The 25,618-nt window shown below is 41.3% G+C and overlaps 1 protein-coding gene across 1 annotated transcript in view; it reads right to left on the reverse strand.

Moving 5' to 3' along the window:
* The window catches only part of KCNT2 (potassium sodium-activated channel subfamily T member 2), a 131,545-nt gene extending 106,573 nt beyond the window's left edge, over positions 1-24,972 (reverse strand). Inside the window, exon 1 of the mRNA XM_068140886.1 lies at positions 24,794-24,972. Within this exon, the coding sequence (XP_067996987.1) occupies positions 24,794-24,888 (95 nt within the window). The 5' untranslated portion in view covers positions 24,889-24,972. The remainder of the gene's footprint in view (positions 1-24,793) is intronic.
* Positions 24,973-25,618: the final 646 nt, after the last annotated feature.

Here is a 25,618-nt window from a genome sequence, read left to right on the forward strand (position 1 = left end):
TCAGATACTGGAAGGCGACAATTAGGTCTCCTCGGAGCCTTCTCTTCTGCAGACTGTACAGCCCCAACTCCTTCAGTCTGTCCTCATAGGAGAGGTGCTCCAACCCTCTGATCATCCTCGTGGCCCTTCTCTGGACATGTTCCAGCACCTCCACATCCCTCTTGTAATAGGGACTCCAGAACTGGACACAGTACTCCAGGTGGGGTCTCACCAGGGCTGAGTAGAGGGGGAGGATCACCTCCCTCGACCTGCTAGCCACACTTCTCCTGATGCAGCCCAGGATCTGATTGGCTTTGCGGGCTGCAAGTGCACACTGAGAGCTCATGTTGAGCTTTTTGTCCACCAGCACCCCCAAGTCTCTCTCCTCAGGGCTACCCTCCAGCCAGTCACTGCCCAGCCTGTATTTGTGCCTGGGATTGCCTCGACCCAGATGCAGGACCCTGCACTTGCTCTTATTGAACTTCATGAGGTTGGCCTGTGCCCACCTCTCCAGCCTGTCAAGGTCCCTCTGGATGGCCTCCCTTCCCTCCAGCGTGTCTGCTGCACCACACAGCTTGGTGTCATCAGCAAACTTGCTGAGGGTGCACTCAATGCCACTGTCCATGTCCCCCACAAAGATGTTGAATAAGACAGGTCCCAGGACTGATCCCTGAGGGACTCCACTTGTCACTTGTCACTGGCCTCCACTGGGACATGGAGCCATTGACAGCCACTCTTTGGGTGCGGCCATCAAGCCAGTTCCTTATCCATCTAGTGGTCCACCAATCAAACCCATGTGTCACCAGTTTGGAGACCAGGATGTGGTGTGGGACAGTGTCGAAGGCTTTGCTCAGGTCCAGGTAAACGACATCAGTTGCTCGCCCCTCATCTATTAATTTTGTCACCTCACCACAATGAAGTGTTTTGCTAATTTTCATGTCCAGTGAAATCACCTGTAGTCTGTACATACACCTCTATATACCTATGATACACATATCTTTGATTCCTTGGTTTCCTTCAGCATAACTGCTGAATGTTTCTTCAGTTTGGGAGATGTGAAGGAAGAGAAGTGCTTGATTTCACTTTCCATTACCACTCTTGCCACTTACTCTTTTCCTTCCATCCCTAATCCTCACAACTTCCTCTTGCCACCCCCAGCTGTCACCACAGTTTGCTTTGTCACCTCCTAATTCCCTCCAGAGATGGATATGATAAGCGTGGAGTAAGTGCCAAAACTGCTCTCCAGCACCCCGTGCAGCGCTCGCTCACTGCCGTTTATATGGCACAAAGGAGCATGACTGAGTTTTTTTGCTATGCTGAAGGTAAATCCATGTACACATCTACTATGTAAACATAAATATCTGGGTACGACTGGCAAGTTAAGGTATTGTGTGTTCAGAGAAATTATCCAAAACCTTTAAGTGACAGGTGACAAAGTCTGGCAGTCCAAATCACTATTGCAGGAGTAATCCAGAAAGGCCAGATGATAAAACTGATTCTCTAGTTGTCTGTTTAAAAAACAAATGAACACAACTGAGGGGAGAAAAACAAAATAAAACAACAAAGCACCCAAACGGGAGACACAATTGTTAGAAAGGAGGCAGAGAGCAAGTGTCACAATGAAGCTTAAGCACTGGGTGGAGGAAGCAGCAGCAATGCCTTTCGAAGCACCACACAACAAGGCACATCAATGCAGCTGTCCAGGATTTTAAAGTGGGTAGCAACAACTTCAGATACAGCTGTTGGGCTCAGAGTGATGAAACAGAGGGACTCTCAGTTTCCTTTCCTCAGCATCCTGCAGTGTCGGAAATAGCAGCCCTGAAAGAAGAGGCTTAAGCCTCAGGCTTTGATTTGAGTTTGTTTTGCACTACAGAGGAAGAGCTGCTACCAGAGACCTGGCAACACAGAGATGTTTAGGACATAAGACTATGATTACACTGTACTTCCAGGACCAGCAGTTTCAGTTTGGACTAGCTGAACACTTCAATGTTGTGGTGTATGACCCATAAACTTGCGGTCAAGTGTACATGCTACATGGAAAACATGTACCTGTGTTCAGTGTGGAGTCTCCTACTCATGGATTTGGCATCTCTGCAGAAGCAGCAAAATCATTAAGGAATCTGCAGACACACACTTCCACTGCATCATCTCTTTGGTATTTATCAGCCTACTACTGGCTTTCAGGGAAATCACAGAGGTAGTTTTCAGTTTACAGATATAGTAGCTGTTTGATTTGTGTTTGGCACTAGACATTTTAGCAACATGTAGTTCATTGCTCTCTCTGTTGCTCTCAACAATGCAATTTCTTGCCAAGTATTATTAAATCTATGAGTACTGACCAATCAACACTTGATTTGCTTATTACCAATAAACCAGTGGCACAGGTTTTTGTATGAATAATTAGATGTAAACACAAAATCACTTATTTGTCAACCGCATCAAATAGGCTTGTGCTGACTGCTGTCAGACAGCAGTACTGTCAACTTAAGTTGTTGTTTTATGACTAGTGCAAGAACCTGCCATCTCCAAAAGGGGGTCTCTGCTCATGTCACGCTTACCAAGGGTGGGTGATTTCCCATCTCTGTCTGTGTAGGGATTTGCTCAAACTGAAGACTATTTCTATCCTTTCCTTTCAATTGGATCAGTTTGTTGATCAGACTCATCTTAATCATGGTTATCATTGCTAATGCAAAGGCATAAGCGGGAGCAGACACTGGTATAGTGGAAAAGGCAGGAGGTTAGTGCAACTGCAGTCATTTGACTGACAGTGATTATGAACTATTTCTGACTACTAATGTAAAAGACGGCATAAACTTGCTGTCTCAAAGCTTATTCTTCAGCTGCCCAGATAATGAAAATAATGGGTGGGAAGTTGGGAGGGGTAGAACAACTGAAAGTTCTAGTCTAGGATTGCACAGTGTGACATTTGTGGAGCTGAATTCATAAATGTGATTGCAGGTACCTAGGTTTATGTTTCTGTTGAATCTCATTTAAACAATTGGTGGTATCCATAACTACATTTAAAACCCCAGATTTAGCACAGTAACCTGTTGTAGCATTCATTGAGTGACATTTTTGCTGGCTACACATACCTCCATCACTGATTCTGTAAAACATCTATGCTATTTGTGACACGATAACAATAGACGTCACAGTTCTGGTACATATTCCTTCAGAATTTTTGCAATTGGCAAACATATATTTATAAGGAGTATTTGAAAAGTAAATTCCTTGGTTCATTTTTGTCTCTTTCACATCTGGACAAATGTTGTTATTAATAATAAAATTATATATTAAAATACATAATAAAATTAATTCTGTAACCCGAGACAATATTTTTATAGGCCAAATCCCTAAACACTGTTCTTAAAGTGCTAAAATACTTCCAGGTGGATTATGGAAAAATGATGTATTTGTCACTGTTTGGATGTTAGAGCTCCTATGGGGGTGGTTAAGGGAGAACATATCACTTGTTTACTTGATCATGCTAATAATCACCTAGTCAGAGTCTATTTCCCAAACACAAGTTAATTCTAAGATAGTACAGATGTTTCTCTGTAACTTTCCTCAATCACTCTGCCTGTATTAGTTTGTCTAACATCATTTTGTAAATGTTAACTAATACAAAGGTTCCAAAGCACATCTTCACACGTCGGAGCACAGCATCAAGAGCACTTTGGTCTCATTAGGAAAATGTTCATTTGTTACAATAATAACTATACTGATGGCAAGAACACAATGGAGATAATATACCTGTAAATGGAGTGTGTGTTGATGGAGTGGAAAGCTGCAAAAAAAGGGTACACCAGAATGCACACTATTGTATTATTTGCTGTGCTTTACATTACTTCCTCTTAACACTTGCCACTGTCTGCTCAGTAACTGGCAGTTATTGAATAGACCAGTTCAATCTGCCAAACAGACTAAATCGCCTGCTTCAGAGCAGACACTCTTCAAGGGGCTGCAAGAAAGCTCGGGAGTGACTTCTTAGGGTGTCAGGTAGTGATAGGACTAGGGAGAATGGGAAAAAACTAGAAATGGGTAGAATCAAATTGGGTGTTAGGAAGAAATTCTTCACAAGGTTGGTGAGACTGGAATTGGTTGCCCAGGGAGGTGGTGGAAGCCTCACCCCTGGTAGTTTCTAAGGCCAGGCTGGATGTGGCTGTGATCAACCTGATGTAGTGTGAGGTGTCCCTGCTCACGGCAGGGCACTAGATGATCCTTGAGGTCCCTTTCAACCCTAGCAATTCTATGATTCTATGTTTACGGTCTTCAAATGCTCTTCTCACTACAAGTGCTTCTCAGGTTTGAGGGGCTTTATGCCTCCAGGATTAGGGGTCTTCATTATTGGATTCATAGTTGAGCTATATATTCTAGTCCTATGCTCCAACTACTTGCTGCACATTGCTTGACTTCTGCCACATTTCTTTTTGAAATGGGAATCATATGCTGCTCTGCTTCCTCACAGTTCTTCTCTACAATGACCTGACCCAGATTCAAGGTCTCAGGATGGTATCAAAACACAGTGTAGTTGAAAAACAAATCACAGTTCTTTCCTTCCAATGGTCTTTTGTTTCCCTAATCTTTCTCTTTATGAACTCCTAAGAATGCTTTGCCTTAAAAAAAAAAAAAAAAAAAGCCTGCAGGATCCAGCTCTATAGTCACTAGAGTTGGAAAGCACCTTACCATTTTAAACAGCAGATAACGCTGTGTGGAATGATTTCCATTTCTGTGGAGTTGAATGAGCCTAGTTCCTAGCACAAACATGTCTACATAACTCCAAATTGGATGTGAGCAACAGGCATGGGTATAGTGGTCTCAAATACATGGTGAATGTTATTTCATGAATACCAACATTCCAATTAGTTTATATGTTCCAGTTATTAATAGAACATTAGGATTATGACAACTGGAATATATAAAACCCCTAACCTTACTAAAATGTTAGGAGTTTCCAGGTACAGAGACTAGGCTTGTAATTACAAAATATAAATTATAATTATTAATATATAAAATTATAATTATTAATTATAAAAAATATTGGTTAGAATGCCAATGAGAGATGAAAACCAAAAAATGGCACCCATGGCAAGACCTACAAGTTGGATTTAGCTTGGAAACAAAGTAAGAATGAAGCAAATGACAGATATAAATAGAGTATGAGCTGTAGCACTCTGCTCCATTATGAGATAATTGGAAGAGACATCTAAGGGGGAAATCTGAAGTGAACATCATGTACTTAAATTTTTATAAGGCATTTAAAAGGTTCTCTGGAGATTGATAGCAAAGGCAAAAAAAATCAAAAACCCCAAAAGTAAATAATGTTGATATAACACAAAGTCTTGAACTCAGAAAATGAGAATGCTAAAATAGCTAACACAAAGGAACTAAAAATCCATATGCCTCAAGTTTCTTCCTATGGTGTGAATATATAGATCATTTAGGTAAAAATGTGTCCATCAGCATTTAATAACCTGACTCTGACTTCTGTACAACTGGTCACAGAGAAAGTAAAAATGCATGTGGTTAAATGGGATAGCTGAACATGTTCCTAGGTGTTCAGCTAATGCAGCTGCAGAACAAAATTGCTAATAATTACCTCTTGTTTTTCTGCTGTTTGTATTGCTTTGTTAAGGCAATACACAGCTGACATGCAAGTGATAACAAAAACATCCTCATGTCTACTTTATGAATTATATTTATACATCAGTCCTAAGGCAAGCAAAGTACCTGGTATACCCAGAAGTGGATGTACAAGCAATGAACAGATTGCAAAATTAATACTTCCGTTAAAAAAAACACAAGCTACACCTTGGGTTTTCACCTCATCTGAATAAAGTTTCCTTATGACCCTGACTCTGTAAATATTTCTGGACTAGCATTTTTATTTAACTTTTTTAACCTGAACATAAAGAATTCCAGTATGTGAGGGCACCGCTTTGCTAGGTACTGAGACAAATGGAACATACAAAAAAAGATAAGCTTTTCTGTTAAATATTTATGAAAAAACACAAAGAACTTCATTATATTAACTGTTAATATAAACAATGGTCTTAGCACAGTAAGTATTAAGAAGGGTATGAATAGGAATGAAAAAATAAATAATTATTATTATTTTTACCAAAGATGTATCTGTAAATATATAAATGAGATTTTTGCCATTCATCTCACTGCAGGCTAAGCTGGCAGCTCTATATCCTGTTAATGCAAGAGCAGATGTAACAACCTTGATTTGTGCTCACTTCTCAATTTTCATCTCTTCATTACAAGGAAATTAGTCTATTCTGGTATCTTTTCAATCTCAGGCTTTCCAATAATTTACTACATTCAATCTTTCCTAGGGATTTTTTTTAATGAAAATGGAGAGGGTTTGGGTTTGGGTTTTTTTAGTAAAGGAAAAGAATGCAAACAATTTCCAATGTTGTGTGTTTCTGAAAAACAAGCTCTAAGGCCTTTTTTGTTTGTTTTTTTCCCCCAGTTTTCCAACAGCTCAGACAAACTGCATGTATCCATCTTCCCCTTTGGGCACCTATGTGACAACTGAAAGGTCTAAAATTGCACAGCTGGAAGTCTGAGAAATTATCTGAAAGGCAATGGAAAGTTTAGGTCTTGTAGTTTGCCACCTGCACTGGAAGAGCAGAAAGGCTATGGTTATTTCAGTTCCTACAGTAAAAACATGCTATTATCTGATCTACTCATCAAATGACAGACAGGTAAGAGAACATATGGCCTTCTTTTGCATGTCTTTGAGATCCTGATTCAAATCCCTTTTGTAACATGGATTTCTTGCATTGTCTGTGGTCACTTTCTTATTTACTCTCCAACTGTAAAATGTTACTACAACTAACTACAAATAGATAAAAGTTGTCAAATCCCATTTCCATACCTCAGTGTGTGACACTGCAATTTTACTTCCATATTCAGTCATGTAATATCAAAATATGTCAGATGTCAGGGTAAGATTTAAATCTTCTGTCTATGGTTAGAGAGCTGTGTAGTAACTTAGGAGAGCCTTCCTTGTAATGTTAATGAGAGCAAAACTTCCTCTTACCTACCTAAGTGCTACCTACTTTAAGTGCTATCTTGTCTCTGATGTTATATATGAACATCATGATACAAAGCTTTACGCACACAAACACACCAAAAAAAATATGTTAGAAGTTTCAGTTCCCTGTAATCTTCAGCCTGGAGTATTTCCATATTAAAATAAATTCAATTAGAAGAAATACTGGAAATGCTTTGCTTCATAATGTAACTAAATTTCCCTAACTCCTGATATTAGCCAGTTTACATTCTCTTACACAAGAGGCAAGAGTACTTGAAATGGGACCCGGGACTAAGGTTTACAAGAAAACCAAGTGCCACAATATCCAGTTATTATCTTTGTATCTGCTTATTGTTTAGCATTGCACTTGTAGAGCAGTTATATTTTCAAAACAACCTAAAGCATCTCCATTCTTAAAATGCCAAGTAAAAACATTTTAAACATTTTGACTGATACACGAGACTTAGCTGTGAGCTTCTTCAGTATACTTTTATACTGTCACCTGAAATATTCTATTTAGGACCTATCAGTATAAATTGATAGTACTTCCATTTAAAATACATCATGCAATGCAAAAGAGAGGGGCTCAACTGGCTCAATGCTCCATGAACCTCAATATAAAGCAGCACAGAACAGGGCCAGTATTAGCTGGTTATATATGCATCTTAACTTTGTAGGGAGTGAAAACATACACATACTTGTCATTTATCAAACTGAGACTTTAAAGAGAATCACAAACCATTTCGTAGTTGATAATGTAAGAATCAGCATACGAGTTCACAGGACATTGTTCAGAGGAGTTTTGATCATTTTTTTACCTATTAATCCTATATTTATTCTAGCAAAAAGCAAATTGAAGCTAGGTTCCACATCTAAAAATCTGTACAGTTTTATCTAGGGCTTTAATAAGTTACACTGGGGCAAGATGCAGTAAGCTCTTCATAAAGCTTGATACATTATTGCTTGGTATGCTGTCTCTTCAAAGGAAAATAACCTCTTCTAATCAAGGCAAATAAATATTTCCATTGAAACAAACAGAAATTGAATGTGAAAAGATTACAAACTTTCTGCAAGTTATAGAAGAAGTTGTAGGTTGTGGGTGTATATGTAACATGTTTCTCCATAACTGTCAGAACACATTTGGGCTAATCTTCATGTAGATTTGATGGTGATAATAGTATTTTGATGATACACAGGGAACGAAACTCTGGCTAAACCAATACTGTACAATACTGATATAAATATGCTACAGTCTTGCTGCACAGATCAGAATTTGTACAAATCCACTTAAAGGTGTAAACAGATGGATATAAAACACTGGTGTTTTGCTTCCTCAATTCTGTGTGTTGGGAGGTGAAGGACTGGTTCTAAGAAGGAAGCATGGCAAATAAGGAATAGAGTTGTTGTTCGGGGGGTTTCCATTTGTGCAGAATTTCGTCGTTTCTAAGGAGCAATGCCTTTTACAGGTCATCTGCATAACATTTTTCAATAGGGACTAAAGGCCAAAATGTTGTTTTTATCCTATGATCTGAAGTGAAAATTGACACAGGACTTTTTGGAGTGCAAATCTTTAATGATCAGAGAAGCAGAAAATTACTTGAAAATGTTGTTTCAGCTTTGAAGAGACTTCCAATTTCAATCATATTTTGTGCTAATTCCCATCAAACTACTGTTCAGCATAATAATATAGCCCTCATATTCTTTCGAGGGAAAGATTAAAATAGCCCCTTCAGAGTTCCTGAAAGCCATTCTGGAAATGTATTGACCAAGTCATGTGATAAATATGAAGTGTCTTTTTAATCTAAAACAAATACTTAACTAATTCTGATCATTCCTCACCTTCATATGAACTCTAGAAGGAAAAAACCAAAAACACTAACTCCCAAAACAATACACAATGAAATCTAGATTTTATAGCTCTTTCTTGACTCCAGTTATAAGCAGCAGTACTTCCAAAGAAGAAATACCACAGCTTAGTACAGGTACTCTTAAAGATAATTGTTATATTTACTATTTTTAGAATTTTAAGTAACTAAAAATATTACACCATTATCTTTTGGATTGTATTCCAAAAATGTGTACTGGTCATTGTCACAAAACACACTGACATATTTATATCAGACTGTTTAAACTAAGTTTTTCTTGTGCAAACATTTGTTTCTTCTGCAAGCTATGTCTCTTCTGATGATAGAAGTAATATTAAATCAGATGGGATGCAAGGATATGGCATCCAAAGCAATAAATTAAGCTAGTTTTAAATGCTTTGTTCATTTTATGCATACTCTGCTCAATTTCCCACTTGCCTACAGCTTTAAGTAGGTCAGCAATATTTGTTAATTACAGGGTAGGAAATTACAATGCCTGATCTGAAAGGGAAAAAATAGTAAAAAGCCAACTTCAACTTGTCAGGAACTTCCCACAGACACTTTAGCAAGCTTAGAAAGAATTTATCTGAGATTCCATATATAGCTGAGGTGTTAAAAAGTGGGGGGAAAAAGAAAAAGAAAAAAGGAAAAGTGATCTTGCACATGCTTTTTACACATGCCCAGAACCACAGGAAAGTTTACCCCCTCCCCATCCCCACCCCCCCAGATAAAGTATTTTTTCCATGTTTTTTTTAAATTTAAATTTTTGAATAGTCCAGACTTGCAATCTGGAAACACAAAATACCCAAAAAAGCTGCTATTAGCATGCCAACAACTCTGAGAAGTAAATACAGAGCTGAATCTGAGATTATCACAATTTCCCTGAAATTACTATATACGCTTTCAGTCTTCCATGATCACATGTTTAACAGTTATACAAAGAGCAAAGGTGAATATTTAACAGAGAAAGTGGAGGAGTGTTCAGGCAAAGACTCAGAAAAACCATAAACAAAAACCCAATACTGATTGAGTGCTGCCTGACATTTCCCACAGAGGAAAGGGTTCAGAGACTCCATTTACTCTACCACATCAACAGGAGAAGAGTAGAGATGCCATTTACCAAGAAAACTGTGCACAGATACAGATCCATCTTCATTCTCTAGTGTTTAGAAGTGCTTTGGCTGCAGTGTTGTCATCCAGGTGGAGGACAAAATACACAGAATTTCTGCAGTAAAACTTGCAGATTACCATCTGTATACACTGCAATGTATCCAACAGTGGTGTGAAACTTCTTTCTTCCTTTCAAACACATCTTGCTGCACAGTACAACCACAGCATATGATTACTGTTTTACATTTGAAAAATTACAGTATTTTAGTACTAATAGTAAATATCTCATTAAGGAGTGACAATGATTCAAGAACTTCAAACATATAACACAACAAGTATTTTAAAAGTAATTACTATATCTAAAATGTCACTTGTCTGATAGTGTTCTCTCCACAGCTAATGGTACATATAATTACAGACTCAATAATGAAACTCACATAAATCTCAGTCTCCTTACTCAGTGAGCTATTACATTCCCTGATCAATGATAAGGCATGGCTTCAATTGGCTTTACATTAGATTGTGTGTTTAAAGTTTCATTTCGAGCAGGTACCTTCAGAAAACTGGCCTGCTCAATGTCAACACTGAGGGGTTTGTCCCCTTAAATGTGACCTCCCAAATGAAAGCAGAAATTTCAGTTTGCTGGCGAGAACCAAATTATTTAACATCTCTAGCTAACTGTAGTGGTGACAAGTATTGTTCCACCGTATTTTTCAAGACTTATATAGATATTCATGCTAATCAAACTTGGGTATAATATATGAACACAATGATGGAAGACCTATGTTTATGAAGGGAACTGGACTGGCTGTATTAATACTAGCAGGGAGGTCAATAACCAGTCCTCAGATGTCAAGGGCGGTATTTAAGAAGGCATGGTAATACTTCCAACACTTTTCCCTATAACCCCAGTCCTCGCTGCCTTAGAAGGTAACATTCACTTCATATTCTGATAATGGTCATTTTTGTCTGAAAATAAGAACAAAGCCTTAAGTCTTTCCCAACCATCTCAGACTAGCCCATGGTATTTATCAAAAGACTCTTTGTCGAAGACTCATGGAAAGTTCCCTCTCTCCTAAGCCCTCCCAATCACTTCCTCTGCACTCTGAAACAATTCTAGTAGTCAGGCATGTTCTTGTCCCAACATGCAATACTCTGCCCACAGCACACTAAACAGCATTCTGAATGATCAGTTGAGATAATCACAAGCCCTAACTGCCACAATTAATTGCATTAAAAGGATTCATAATGTTAGTACCAATGTAACTTTGCTGTGTATTTTCCTGGACTCAGACTGTGATCTGCAAACTGCCAAATAGGAGGGGGAAATGGGAAACAAATTCTAATCAAGCCTTTAAAATTAAATCAGTGCATTTTGAATGTTGTATCATTTCAGCTAAATTGTAATTTTCATGCAATCTGTGGTCAGTCTCAACACACACCAAAAAAATAAAAAGTCATGTGGGTCACTTTGAATAGCTTGTGAATTAATTCCTCAGTGCTAATGAGATACACGATATCTGGGACTACTCCTGTGAGATAAGCTTCACTTTTATTACCTTAGTGGGTGAAAAATCTCCTTAAATTTTGAGAGTCTTTATAAAACCTGTTTGACTAACCAACATCTGCGCATCACAGAACATTTTGTTCCACTTTTTTGTGCTTGTATTATCCTTTTTGAATGACTGAGAGAACAAAACAGAAAAGTTAATTTTTTAACTGATAGAACACCTTTGAACAAGTACTCAAATGCTAGATTGTTGTACACAGTGAAAACATAGCTTGATCACTTTTCAAATGGATACATGCAGCTAAATATAGACCTTAGCCTTTAGACCATCTCTGTTACAGCTGTCTGTACTTGATGGTGAGAATTACAGGACAATAGTGATAAGTAAACAGTGCCCTTAGCTGCTTTTAAATTTGGTGCTAAGAGGGGAAAACCAAATCCCCTTCCAGAGTTAGGGAATAGTGTGTTTTAACAGGTGCTGTCACGTAAGTAACAAATATAACCATGGTTTTCCATTTACAACTCAGCTTGTTGCTTTTCCCATCTGTATTTCTTTCAGATTTGGTTTGGTAACACTGCTTTTATCTGCGCTGCAATTTTCTCTAGTCACAAGGGGAAGAGAAAACAAAGTGAGAAAAGTAAAAAAAAACCTCTAGAACAGTTTTGGCTCTTTAGAACAATGTAAGACTTGAGGCTATTTTATAGTGTTTACTCCTTATTAAATATTTTAACAATTACAATACTTTGAAGGAGCTCTGCAACTAAAGCTATTTGAAGTACCATAAATGCCATTAACGTCATAAAAGCTAAAGGGCAACCTCCTTTTTCTTTGCAAAAAGCCAAAGTGCTTTGACTTTGGGTAGAGAATCTAAGAAGCAGGGATAGACTTTCTCGGCAGTGAAAATCCATAGTGAGAACTCTGACCCCTCCCAGGCATATGATCCTACTGTTACCTCTTACATATGCAGTTATTAATGGCTAAATCTAGCAGAAGACTTCTAAGACCCAGACAGAGGGCAGGAAGTTTTCTTCTATTTGCTAACTCAGTAGGTCTAACCCAATGCCTGCCTTCCCCATCTAGCATAGCTTGATACTCAGCAAGTCAAGCACAGCTGTATCAAACCTAGCAACCTGCTTTCCACCACAAAACTGCAGCACACCCTAACAGATTTCTCTCTAAGTGGAGGCAGGATTTGTCCCTCAAGAGATACTTCAGTGATACTACTATTTTTATCTGTGAGTATAAACATTGGGTTTTGTCTCTTAATGACTTGTTTCTGTTTTACTGCTACTTCCCACCAGGAAGTTGACTGCTAACATAATTATCAGATGATTGCATGGGAGAGGCTGAAATTTTTAACAGCTGGTTTAAGGCACTGTGTGCCAGATCTTCTCTGCTACAGGATATTCACAGTTTTTGAATGGCATTCTCTCCAGTGACATAGAGATTATGGCGTGCAGGCCTCTGGAAAGGACTTAACTTGCCCACTTACTTGAGAAAAATATTAAGAATTCATTTTTAAAGCATTTAGGTAATTAGTACAAGTACTTGGGCACATAGTTGGAAGATACATTTTACAGTAAGCATTTTGAAGCTTCAGACACTTCCAGTGCTCCAAGTGATCTTTCTTTGTTACAGCATAAAAGGGAGACAATATGAATCAAAGTTACCTTTGTTACAGAAGAGTCATTCTGAAAGTAATGCACAGTGCAGCACAGAAGTTTACTGTTGTAAAATAAATAATCATAATCACTGGCTGTGATAGAATAATAATCATAAAATTAAGAGCGAAACCATCTGGGAGAGAACTGCTTCAGCTCCCCATGGAGTATTACAGCATCTGCCAGATGTAAAGTGGTAGGTATCTTGTTCTAGATGGAAAAATAAGAGCTTTAGAGCAGTAAGTGTATAATTAAGTAATGATTGAAGTACCAAGCACGTTTACAAGCCGTGTGTCATGCTGTCTCAGAGGAGGAAGACTACTTGATCTGTGGGAGTTTTTAAGCTGAAGAAACCTTTTCTGCGCTAGAAAACTTTTGCTGGGGCACTACCAAAGTTTTCCTCAGATTGATACAATTGTAACATCACTGAAGTGTTCTTTTTCTCATGTCTTTCATTTCCAGTGTATGCCATTTTTAAGTGGAATACAGAAACTATGCATTTTTGTTTCCATTGTTATTGCAAGAATGATGCTAAAACAAAACTTAGCATCAGGCTGACATAAATGCCTCTTACAAAGCTTCACTTCCTTTTCCTTCCCCACAAGTAATCTGATTCCCTCTTTTATCTGTAATAGGGATACAATCCAGTCACAACACAAACATGCAACTCGACTCCTAAGTCTGCCACAAAAGTTTAAACTCAGACCTCTTAGTGTGGTTTTATAAATGCTAATATTTATCTTTAATACTTTTTAAATGTAGGTTGTTTTGCACAGTGAGAAAGGGCTTGGGCTATACACAAGCAATTTTTTTTCAGGGTTTAGAGCAACTCAAACTTTCCAACTACTGCTGTGCAGTCCCACTGAAGATACGAAGAAAACCTGGGTCCCTTAATGAGTTATACCATTAAGGTCTTGAACAATTTCAATCAAAATCAAGCTTTTAAAATAGAATTTAGGCTTCTAATTTACTTTATTTATTGTAAAAAAACAAAATAACTTATAAGGTCAAATCAAGATAAATTTGACACTATTGACTCAAGTAATTTTATTTTGCAACCTCTGTTAAATGGAAAAACTCCTAAAAGTTAATGTTAATACATTTCCTAAAACAAGGAGGCTACATTGCTTAAACTATTTCTTGAAGGAAAGAGCAGGATTATTCGGGAGAAAAAATAAATAACATTTTCTTTTGAGGAAATTATAATGGAGTTTTTGTGCGAGTTGAATCTAGACTCAGATATTTTAAACCGCTTGTTTCAGAAATGTGTGGGCTTTTTATCCCCTTTTAGTTTAACAATCTCAGGTGATTTCCAAAAGGAAAGGCAAGGGGAGGGCTTTACTCACTAATTCACACAGTGACAAATGACTGTTAAAGTGCCTTCTGAGATTTACAGTAGAGAGTTGTTCCTTGAAAGTCACCAGTCAATATGACAGCCAGCAGTATACAATTGTCCAAGTGATGTGTGGAGGTGTTCTGTATTATCTGAATCTCTTTCCAGATATGTGTTAATGTTCATTTATGCAGTCAGCACATCAAGAAGGGAAAGCTGATTTTAATTTAATCCTGTAAGTATCCAATGTAAGAACAGTTCTTGCACAAAGGTAAAATTTAGCTCTATAGTTTCATCATGAAAGTATATACTGTAACAAAATTACTCAAATTTTCATCTTAGTACAGGATCAGCATCTGAAATACAGGAGCAGTATTTCCAGTACCAGTGAATGTCTTGCTATTTATGTACAGAATTTCTTTTTAAAAAAATTACAGAATTGGAAAATATTTTTGTTCTGTGACTGTGGAATTATTGCAACAGCATATAGAAAAGCTGTAAAATCTTACGCTGTTTATGTTTTGAGGGCGGGGGTTGGAAAATATGTTGAGTTTCTAGGTTCACTCTTTTTTCTTTCAATTCCATTTGTTGTAGGAAATTTTGAAGTAATAAAGTAATAATTATTTTTCCCAGAACATATTATCTATATATACAATGCTAAACTTCAACAGGCAGTAGAATGAAACAGCCTGGAGAAGAGGAGGCTCAGGGGAGACCTTATTGCTGTCTACAACTACCTGAAGGGAGGTTGTAGACAGGCAGAGGTTGGTCTCTTCTCCCAGGCAACCAGCACCAGAACAAGAGGACACAGTCTCAAGCTGTGCCAGGTGAGGTTTAGGCTGGAGGTTACGAAGAAGTTCTACATAGAGAGAGTGACTGCCCATTGGAATGGGCTGCCCAGGGAGGTGGCGGAGTCACCATCATTGGAGGTGTTTAGGAAGAGACTTGATGGTGTGCTTGGTTGCATGGGTTAGTTGACTAGGTGGTGTTGGATGATAGGTTGGATGCGATGATTGTGAAGGTCTCTTCCAACCTGGTTTATTCTATTCTAACAGTATAAAATAGATATTTAGGATTGTTGAATGACTTATTCATATGACAGAATCTATTAATTCAGCAATCAATTCTGGAATTTATACTTCATGGACTCTTTAGTATTCCTAGAAATATTCAGCACTGATAGAAATTCACTTGGTGTGCAAGGTCCAAAAAAAGTCAACATACTGCTTAATCTTACATGTAAATCCAACGGGATTTGAAACCTAAAAGGTATATAAACTAAAAAATACTATAAGCACTTTTATGAGATCAGTAATATTAATCTCACTGTGCATATTCTAAAAACAACCGTATGTTCCTTTCTCTTTTTCTCTCTCTAAAATATTGTTGGAAAATAATTATTTCAGTAATTCAAAGTAAGTTTTTTGTTTGCCTAGTGGTTTGGTTTTTTTTCAAGGACTCTGAGACAAAACGCACTTATTGCCTATGTTTAAGGGCTAACCCTGCCTATTTTACGAAAAGGAGGCACTAAACCTAAGAAGCACTGTGCTTTACAAATAGATCCTTTTGCAATACAGTCCACTATATATGCATAATCTGAATCTGTGACTGTGCAGGAAATATAGGAGGCCAGAAATAGAGGAACTAGCAGCACAAATAGGAGAAGTAGCATGTACAGATAAAGTGTAGAGGCTACCTTGAGAATGAAATTACTTTGACCCTCTCTGGGTACGTCTTTTTTGCCTCAATTTTTACTAGAAGGACAGAACATCTTCCAGACAGCTGGCCTGCAGAGCTGGCAGAAGGAGCCAGGGAGCTGCACAGTTTCCCTACGTTCCATGAGCAGGTGGTTGGAGCTCTCCTCAGCAGCTTGGATCCCCACAAGTCCATGGGACCAGATGGGATCCATCCTAGGGTGCTGAGAGAGCTGGCAGATGAGCTGGCCAAGCCACTCTCTGTCATTTTTCAGTAGTCCTGGCTCACTGGAGAGGTCCCAGAAGACTGGAAGCTGGACAACGTGGTGCCCATCCACAAGAAGGGCTGGTTGGATGAGCCAGGGAATTATAGGCCTGTCAGCCTGACCTCAGTGCCAGGCAAGATTATGGAACAGGTCATCTTGAGTGCAATCACACAGCACTTACAGGACGGCCAAGGGATCAGGCCTAGCCAGCATGGATTTAGGAAGGGCAGGTCCTGCCTGACCAACCTGATCTCCTTCTATGATCAGGTGGCCCACCTGGTGGATGTAGGGAGGCCTGTGGATGTGGTCTACCTGGACTTCAGCAAGGCCTTTGACACCGTCCCCCCACAGCAAACTCCAAACTGTCAGCCCATGGCTTGGACGGGAGCACACTGCACTGGGTTAGGAACTGGCTGGAGGGCTAAGCCCAGAGAGTGGTGGTGAATGGTGTCACATCCAGCTGGTGGCCAGTCACTAGTGGTGTGCCCCAAGGATCAGTGCTGGGCCCTGTGCTCTTTAACATCTTTATTGATGATCTGGATGAGGGCATTGAGTCCATCATCAGTAAATTTGCTGATGACACCAAGCTGGGGGCAGGAGTTGATCTGCTGGAGGGTAGAGAGGCTCTGCAGAGAGACCTTGACAGGCTGCACAGATGGGCAGAGTCCAAAGGCATGAGATTGAACACATCCAAGTGCCAGGTTCTGCACATTGGCCACAACAACCCCATGCAGTGCTACAGGCTGGGGTCAGAGTGGCTGGAGAGCAGCCAGGCGGAGAGGGACCTGGGGGTACTGGTCGATGGTAGGCTGAACATGAGCCTGCAGTGTGCCTAGGCAGCCAAGAGGGCCAATGGCATCCTGGCCTGCATCACGAACAGTGTGGCCAGCAGGAGCAGGGAGGTCATTCTGCCCCTGTACACTGCACTGGTTAGGCCACACCTCGAGTCCTGTGTCCAGTTCTGGGCCCCTCAGTTTAGGAAGGATGTTGACTTGCTGGAGCGAGTCCAGAGAAGAGCAACAAAGTTGGTGAGGGGTTTGGAACACAAGCCCTATGAGGAGAGGCTGAGGGAGCTGGGATTGCTTAGCCTGGCGAAGAGGAGACTCAGGGGTGACCTTATTACTCTCTACAACTACCTGAAAGGAGGTTGTAGACAGGCGGATGATGGTCTCTTCTCCCAGGCAGCCAGTACCAGAACAAGAGGATACAGTCTCAGGCTGCGCCAGGGGAGGTTCAGGTTGGATGTTAGGAAGAAGTTCTACACAGAGAGAGCGATTGCCCATTGGAATGGGCTGCCTGGGGAGGTGGTGGAGTCGCCGTCATTGGAGGTGTTCAGGAGGAGACTTGATGGGGTGCTTGGTGCCATGGGTTAGTTGTTTAGGTGGGTTGGATTGGTTGATGGGTTGAACGCAATGATCTTGAAGGTCTCTTCCAACCTGGTTTATTCTCTGTAATATGTAATTCTATGTCTTTATATAAGTTAAAGTTGCCCAGGCACTAACACCACAGCACAAACCAGCCTACATACGTAGCAAAAAACTGCTTCAGGTTCCCAAAGTGGGAGACTACCTGCAACCTGTCTGCTTGGAGTGTTTCCTTGGACACTCAAACTGCCAAATCATTCCTGAGCACTGCACTGTTCAAGGTAGTTTTGGCTAGCTGGCTAAGATCAAAGCACACAAAGGAAAATTTTAACAGTTCACTGGCAAAAGCAGTCATGCTTCAATGGGTAGAAACATTCTTGGCTTGCTTGAATCTACCAGGAAAAAAAAACAACAATGCAGCTCTTCTATCTTTATATGCTTCCACAGATCAGACTAGATATCTATACATAAATGGATTAAGAAATGTAAGGTAAATTGTGCTCTGCAAGATACTCAAGCACTGAATTTATATGACTGACTTTACTAAAAAAGCAGTGATACCAACAGAATGAAAATGGGGTTTATTTTTAACATGAAATTTTTTCTTTACATCTCTAGTGTCCTATGATTTGGCCATTTTGAAGTACATGGTAATTATATATGTGCACAACATCTTTTTTGTTAATAACTTCTTCATTGTATCTTTCCAAAGCTTACAAAGAAACCTAAAATAAATACCCTCTTTTCTTCTCTTCTCTGAAGCAAACACATCAGCTTCAAACAGCTCAGGTCTTCACTAGGTATGTTATTTTCTACTTTTGTGTTGCTCTTCAACCCATCTGATAAGAATAAGGATTTATGATCAGTAGGTTTATGAAATATTTTATTATACAATTTATTCTAGAATCACAGTTAGACCTCTAAGATTACCATGTCAAACCATCCACCTAGCACTCTGTTAAATCACGTCCCAAAGTGTCATGTTTAAAGGTTTTTGAAACACCTCCAGGGACAGTGATTCCACCACCTTCCTGGGCAGCCTGTTCCAATGTTCAACAGCTTTTACATTGCAGGAAACTTTCCTAACATCCAATCTAAACCTCCCCTAGCACAATCTGAGGACATTTTCTTCTCATTCTATTACTTGATACTGGGGAGAAGAGACAAACACCCACCTCACTACAACCTCTTTTCAGGTAGCTGTAGAGAGCAATAAGGTCTCCTCTCAGTATCCTCTTCTCCAGACTACACAATTCCAGTTCCCTCAGTTCCATTGCCCTTCTCTGGCCACACTCCAGCACCTCACTGTTCTTCTTGTAGTGAGGGCCCCCAAAACTGAATGCAGTATTTGTAGCACAGCTTCACCAGTGCTAAGTACAGGAGCATGATCACTCCTGCCAGCCATGCTATTCCTGATACAGGCCAGAATGATGCTAGCTTTCTTGGTCACCTGAGGACATTGCTGGCTCATAACCACATGCCTGGCAATCAGCAGCTCCAAGTCCTTTTCTACCAGGCAGCTTTCCAGCCACTCTGTCCCAAGCCTGTAGTGTTGCACGAGGCTATTGTGACCCACGTGCAGGACCTGGCATTTGAATGTTGAATTTCATACAACTGAACTTGCCCTATTAATCCAGCTTGTCCAGATCCCTCTGCAGAGGCTTCCTACCTTGGAGCAGATCAACACTCTGACCCAGTTTGGTGTCATCTGCAAATTTATTGAGGCAGCACTCAAGCCCCCTCTTCTAGATCATTGATAAAGATATCAAACAAGACTGGTCCCACTACTGAGCCCTGGGGAAGGTGTAACACCACTTGTGACTCACTGCCAACTGGATTTAACTCCATTCACCACCACTCTTTGGGCCCAGTCATCCAGCCAGTTTTTAATCAGCAAAGCTTACACCCATCCAAGCTACCAGCAGCCAGTTTTTCCAGGAGAAAGCTGTGGGAGACAGTGTGAAATGCTTTACTACAGTCCAGGTAAACAATGTCCACAGCCTTTCCCTCATCCACTAAGCAGGTCACCTTGTCATAGAAAGAGATCAGGTTCATCAAGCAAGATTTGTCATTCATGAACCCATGCTGACAGGGCAAGATGACCTGGTTGCCCTCTACATGCACCATAATGGCACTCAAGGATTTTCTGCTCCATGAGCTTCTCCAGCTCCAAGGTCAGACTGACAGGTATGTAGCTCTTTCTAGGCCTTCCTGTAGATGGGTGTCACTCTTGCCAACCTCCGGTCAGCTGGGACCTTCCCACTTAGCCAGGACTGATGGTAAACGACAGACCACAGTGAACACTTTTTCTGGCTGTTTCAGTACCCTTGGCTGTATGCCATCCAGCCTCATAAACTTATGTATGTCTAAGTGGAGCAGCAGGTCGCTAACAAACTCATCTGGAATTATGGGGGCTTCATTCTGCTCCCCATTCCCATCTTCAGCTCAGGGGACTGGGTATCTGGCAAACAACCCGTCCTACTACTAAAGACTGAGGCAAAGAAGGAGTTGAGTACCTCAGCCTTTTCCTCATCCTTTACCACTATGTTCCCCCCTGCATCCAACAAAGCACAGACATTCTCTGTAGTCCTCCTTTTGTTGTGAATACATTTGTAGAAGGATTTCCTGTTCTCTTTAACAGCTAAAGCCAAATTAATTTCCAGCTGACCCTTTTAATTTTCTGTCTATGTAGCTTCATAACAACTTTGTAGTCCTCCTGAGTGGCCTGCCCCTTCTTCCAACAACCATAAACTCTCCATTTCTCCATAAGCTGCAGCCAGCCTTCTTCCCTTCTAACTTGTCTTTCAGCACATGAGGATGGCCTGCTACCTTTAAGACTTCCCTCTTGAACAGTATCCAGCCTTCCTAGACTGCTTGACCCTTCAGAACTGCCTACTAAGAGACTCTGTCAACCAGTTTCTGAAACAGGCTAGAGTCTGCCCACTGGAAGTCCAAGGTGGCAGTTCTGCTGACCCACCTCTTCTCCAACAACTGAAAACTCTATCCTTTTGTTACTGCCCAACAAGGCCCCAGATCAGTACATCACTCAAGTTCTTTTCTGTTCACAAACAGCAGGTCCAGCTGGGCACCTTCCCTATTTGCATCCATCACCAGCTGTGTTACAAACATCAGGGAAGTTCAAATCCCTCAGAAGAACAAGGGCTAGAGTTTGAAGAGTTTGTAACCATAGACGTGGCACTTTAGTCATGCAAGACATCCCACCACTTCTGTGATGGCCACTATATCCTAGTTTCCCTGACACATGATGGCTTTCAGCTGCTCCTGTTTGTTTCCCCTGCTGTGCATTAGCGTAGATGCACTTCAGCTGGTCTAAATAGGTCTTGAGACCTTTTTCCAGGGAATAGTTCTAATTCTAATCTGGCTGTTCTCAGGTGCTCCTCTGGTTACTAATTCATCAGCAACCCTTATGTCTTTGCTGCCACTGGGTCTCCATTCCCTACCTCCGCTGATATGACAGACCTACAGACCTCACTAACACACCACTCTTCAAACATTGCTGTGCTGCCCTGGATCTTATTTCTAGCAAGCCTGATTTTGTGCCCTGCCCCCTACAAATCTAATTTAAAGCTCTTTCAAAGAGTCCTGTTATCTCCTGTGGTAGGATCCTTTTCCCACTTTGAGACAGGTATATCCCCTTTCCTGTCAGCAGGCTTGGTGTCCCATAAATTAACCAATGATTAAAGAACTCAAATCATGGATTGATTTATAGGACACTAGGCCTACTGGCAACAGATAGAAGGAGGAAAATGATCCTAGCATAGCAGATAGCAGTTAATTTAATGAAACCTCACTGAGTTAACAGGTGAGTAACTTGAGTTAATCACTGAGTTCCCCTTTGTTTCTGCTCCCTTCCACAGCAGCCAAACTGAAAGACAGCTTATTTTAGTTTCAAGCACTTTCAGTAATGAAAGCAAAATGTGAAATTCACAATGAGGTGTTAGCGGTATTTCCAAAAACTAGTGAAAAAGTCAACTACTCCATCCTCTCTTTACCCACAGCGCAGTGACTGGGATTTTAGATGGCCAGAAGAAACTATTACACTGCCCTACCTGCCACAGAAATCATACATTTGACTCCTACACATGCTCTAGCTACTGGGCTGATCTTTCACACACTGCCCTGCAGAAGCTTTTCACATTGATCCAGGAAATAGTTCAATATTTTATATAGTGACAGGAAAATGGGTGAGTTTTTACTCAGTTATCGGAATAAATAAATACTTGAAGTTTCAATAGAAAACGTGTACTGTATGCATCAGACTTAATCTCCACACTTTTCAAAGGGAACCAGGTCTTTTGAAAACCTAGGCCTTTGAAAACCAAGCTGGTTATAACGCTTTTTTTTTTTTTTTAAGAAAAAGTCCTTCAGCAAATTAGAAAATGCTAGTAAATTACCGATTTTGAATAGCATATTAAACAGATACCTTAACCAAAAGTTCACCATGTTCTTCTCTTTAATGAAAAATAATATACAACCTGATATGCAAGCCAATATGGCAATTTGTGGAACACAAGAGCCCAGAATCCATCTGTTACTGAGGCAAGACTAGTTAGGAATCCAGGCTATGCAAGTAGAATTATTTTTCTGGGAAAGAAATGCAAGAGCAGTGCAATGGATGTTACTGTTTTGGAGAAGAATAGGGAAGAAATCATCCATGAGCTAGTTAGAGTCCTTGTTCCATTCAGCTAAACATTTTAGCACGTGTGCCTTTTAGAAATGAATGGGATCATTTAAAATGAACAGCTCATAACAGCCTCCTAAAGAAACACTAAGGTTTCAGAAATGTATCTTCCAGGGGGAAAAAAAAGAAAGAAAAAAAGATGTGAGGTCTATAGAATTTCAATCAGACTTATTACTAAATACTACAATATAATTAGTGGCAAACTATGCTATTGAAAGTTTGATTTGGTGACAAAGAACCCCTATTGGTTTGTGGCAGATGAGAGGAATAATTCCATATCCTCTCCACTCAACAAGGAATGCAGAGATGGAAAACATGCCTCCCAGCCAGCAAAAAGTGAGCATCTTCCCAGAAAGGAAAGATGGAATTCCAGAATTTCTCATCCAGAATGGAATGAGAAAAAAGAGAGACCTCAACAGACTGGGAAGACCAAAAATGGAATGCATCTATGAAGACAAAGTATTCAGCTGATAACAGACCTGAAGTTCACAGACCACACACATGCAAAACATTTTATATAAAGCAGACTACAGGAGTTGAAAGCAAGTGGAATAAAGAACAGTAAACTAGAAAGATACAGAAAATTAGTTCTAGCATCTTGGCCAAAAGCAAATAACCTCCTAAAATAAACTACCTTGATCACTTGACATTGTGTAGCCACACTGTAAGGCTTCCTCAACTGCAGTGTTCAGATATTCCAGTCATAGTTAATATCCATTCTACTCAAGGGGCTACAAACTGCACTTTTGGCAATACCTATATTGCATGCTAATTACAATAGAATATACAAAAGATGTGCTTTACCAAAACCAAAGTTGAACCACTTCTGTAAGGGTTCAAAACCAAAACAAAACAAAAATCAAAAATAAGATACAGTCATGTAATACTAATCATTACAGCTGATCTCAGGGTCCTAACAGGTCTGCACTCCTTCACATTAACTATTTCCTGAAAGTACTCCTAACAGTCTAAATATTCTATCTTAGTATATTTCTATGCAGATTATGTATGTTTTCTGTATAATGGACACTAGCAGAATACCAGCAACATAGGACTGGATTAATATTCAATATTTAAAGTGATATCCTTCAGTCATTTACCATTTCATAACTGTCTGAATAAACATCATTTAATTGCCTCAGTGTATAGCATATTCTCCTGAACAGAGGTAATAATTAGTTGCATATCTGCACGATCTTGTGGTTAGCAATAAATGAGAACCCATCTTTCCCTAGCAAAGTAGCTAAAATCTAAAGTCAGTTTCTTGACTGCTGAGTTAAAGACTCATCCTGGCAATGTAAATAAATTGAATTAAAAGCAATCCAATATGCCATTATACATTAGCAGACAGCTCTTCTGTCGTTTAACCACAATAGATTGTAACTACAAAGTGGATCTCACACAGGATTTTGCAAGATGGGATCGTGCAACAGCCTACTCACAAACCAGGTTGGACCGTCAAATAAAGTGTCATGATGCTACTGGTGTTCATGTATACTGTTCACATAACGTTCTGAAATTAACACAGTCCTGGTTTGTTTTCATACAAGGGTTATTTGTTTTGTTGGGTGTTTATTGTTGGGTTTTTAATGTTTATTTTAACAGCAATATTTGAATTGAAGCAAATAGTTTTTTCTGTTGGTTTGTAATTAAAGATGCTGACAGTCTATGAAATAAGTAATAAGGGAATAAATTAACGGTAGCTATATGCAAACCTAGAATTCTAGCATAATAAGAAATTGCATGCATACTGGAACAATGAAAACATCCAGCGAGCCCAGCACTCAGCTCTTCGGCGAGCGGCAAAAGCGTATTTTGCTTGGGGTTTCCTCTCTGTACCTGTTAACCATCCGGAGACGGCATCGTACCTGTACGACTCTTCCTCCTACCATAGCCATGGGAAAGAGGCAGGTACAGCCCTTCTCCAGAGGCGGTACTGCCCCACGGCTGCGGGATGCCCATCACCTTGGTGGGGGGTGACGGCCTCGACTCGAAAGGTTGCATCCTTTTCCCGGGAAAGTTTGTCACCGGGACTGGTCTCCTGCGGGCGTGCGCGCGTGCCTTCACAGTACCAACCTGCCGGCAGCAGGGCCGCTAGGTGCCCGGGCAGCCGCGCTCCGCCGCCACCTCGACCCTCTTGCGGCGCCCGCACGGCCGTGCCGCCCCTCTCAGGCGGGCTGACAGAGGCGCGGGGAGCGCCGCCCGAGAAGCAAACCCCCGCTCCCTCTCGGGTTGTCACCAAGAGACTCCCCCGCACCCTCACCTGTCGTCGCTCTGCCAGCCCTGGTCGCCCAGCAGCAAGTCCCGAAACCGGTACCGCGGGGGTAGCGGGGGCACCTCGCTGTCCAGGTCCGCCATTCCGCCCGTAGGAGGGGAACACCCGGCACCGCTCGCCTGCGGAGGTGCACTCACCCCCGCTACCCACTACGAGGGATGTGGGGAAGATCCTAGCGCGGCAGGAGGGGCCGGCGCGGGGAGCGGCGCGGGGCGGGCTGTCCCTCCGGCGGGTGCGGGGGCTGCCCACACAAAGGCAGGCGGCGCGCGGCGGGAGCGCTGCTGCCGGTGGCTGCGCGGAGTTGCGGCTCCGGCGACCCCGGCGGCAGAGTTCTACCTCCTGCCGCGGGGGCGCCGCGCTGCCCGCCCCAGGGGGAGGCAGGTGCCTACTGGCGGCGGTGGGGGGGCCCCGCGGCACACCCACCCACCCCGCGCGAGCGCGAACGCGCGCCCGCCGCCGTTGACAACAAAGAGCTGTCCGCCGCCATGCAAATGTTGTTTGGAGCCGCCGCGGCCAGGCGAGCCAATGGGATGAGCACTCATTAGCATACTCTGGTGACGGCGGGGGAACCTCCGCCTGCCGGCCAATGGAAGCCCCCTCGTTAGCGCACAGGCAGGGGGCTTCTGGCGCCTCGGGGCGGGCGAAGTGAGGCGGGCAGGTAGGAGGCGACGGGGGCGGCGGTACACTGCTGGGTAGCAGTTCCGCGACTCCTGCCGGGTCTCGGCGGGTCTTGGGTGTCCCCGTCCGCCGCGGCACGGCAGGAGGTTCCGTGGGGTGACACCGTGCAGGAGCGGTATGCAGAACGTCACTTGA

Source organism: Melanerpes formicivorus, unplaced genomic scaffold, assembly GCF_026170545.1.
Source record: "Melanerpes formicivorus ecotype bairdi unplaced genomic scaffold, bMelFor1.0.p_v2 SCAF_7, whole genome shotgun sequence".
In the NCBI taxonomy this organism is placed as follows: domain Eukaryota; kingdom Metazoa; phylum Chordata; class Aves; order Piciformes; family Picidae; genus Melanerpes; species Melanerpes formicivorus.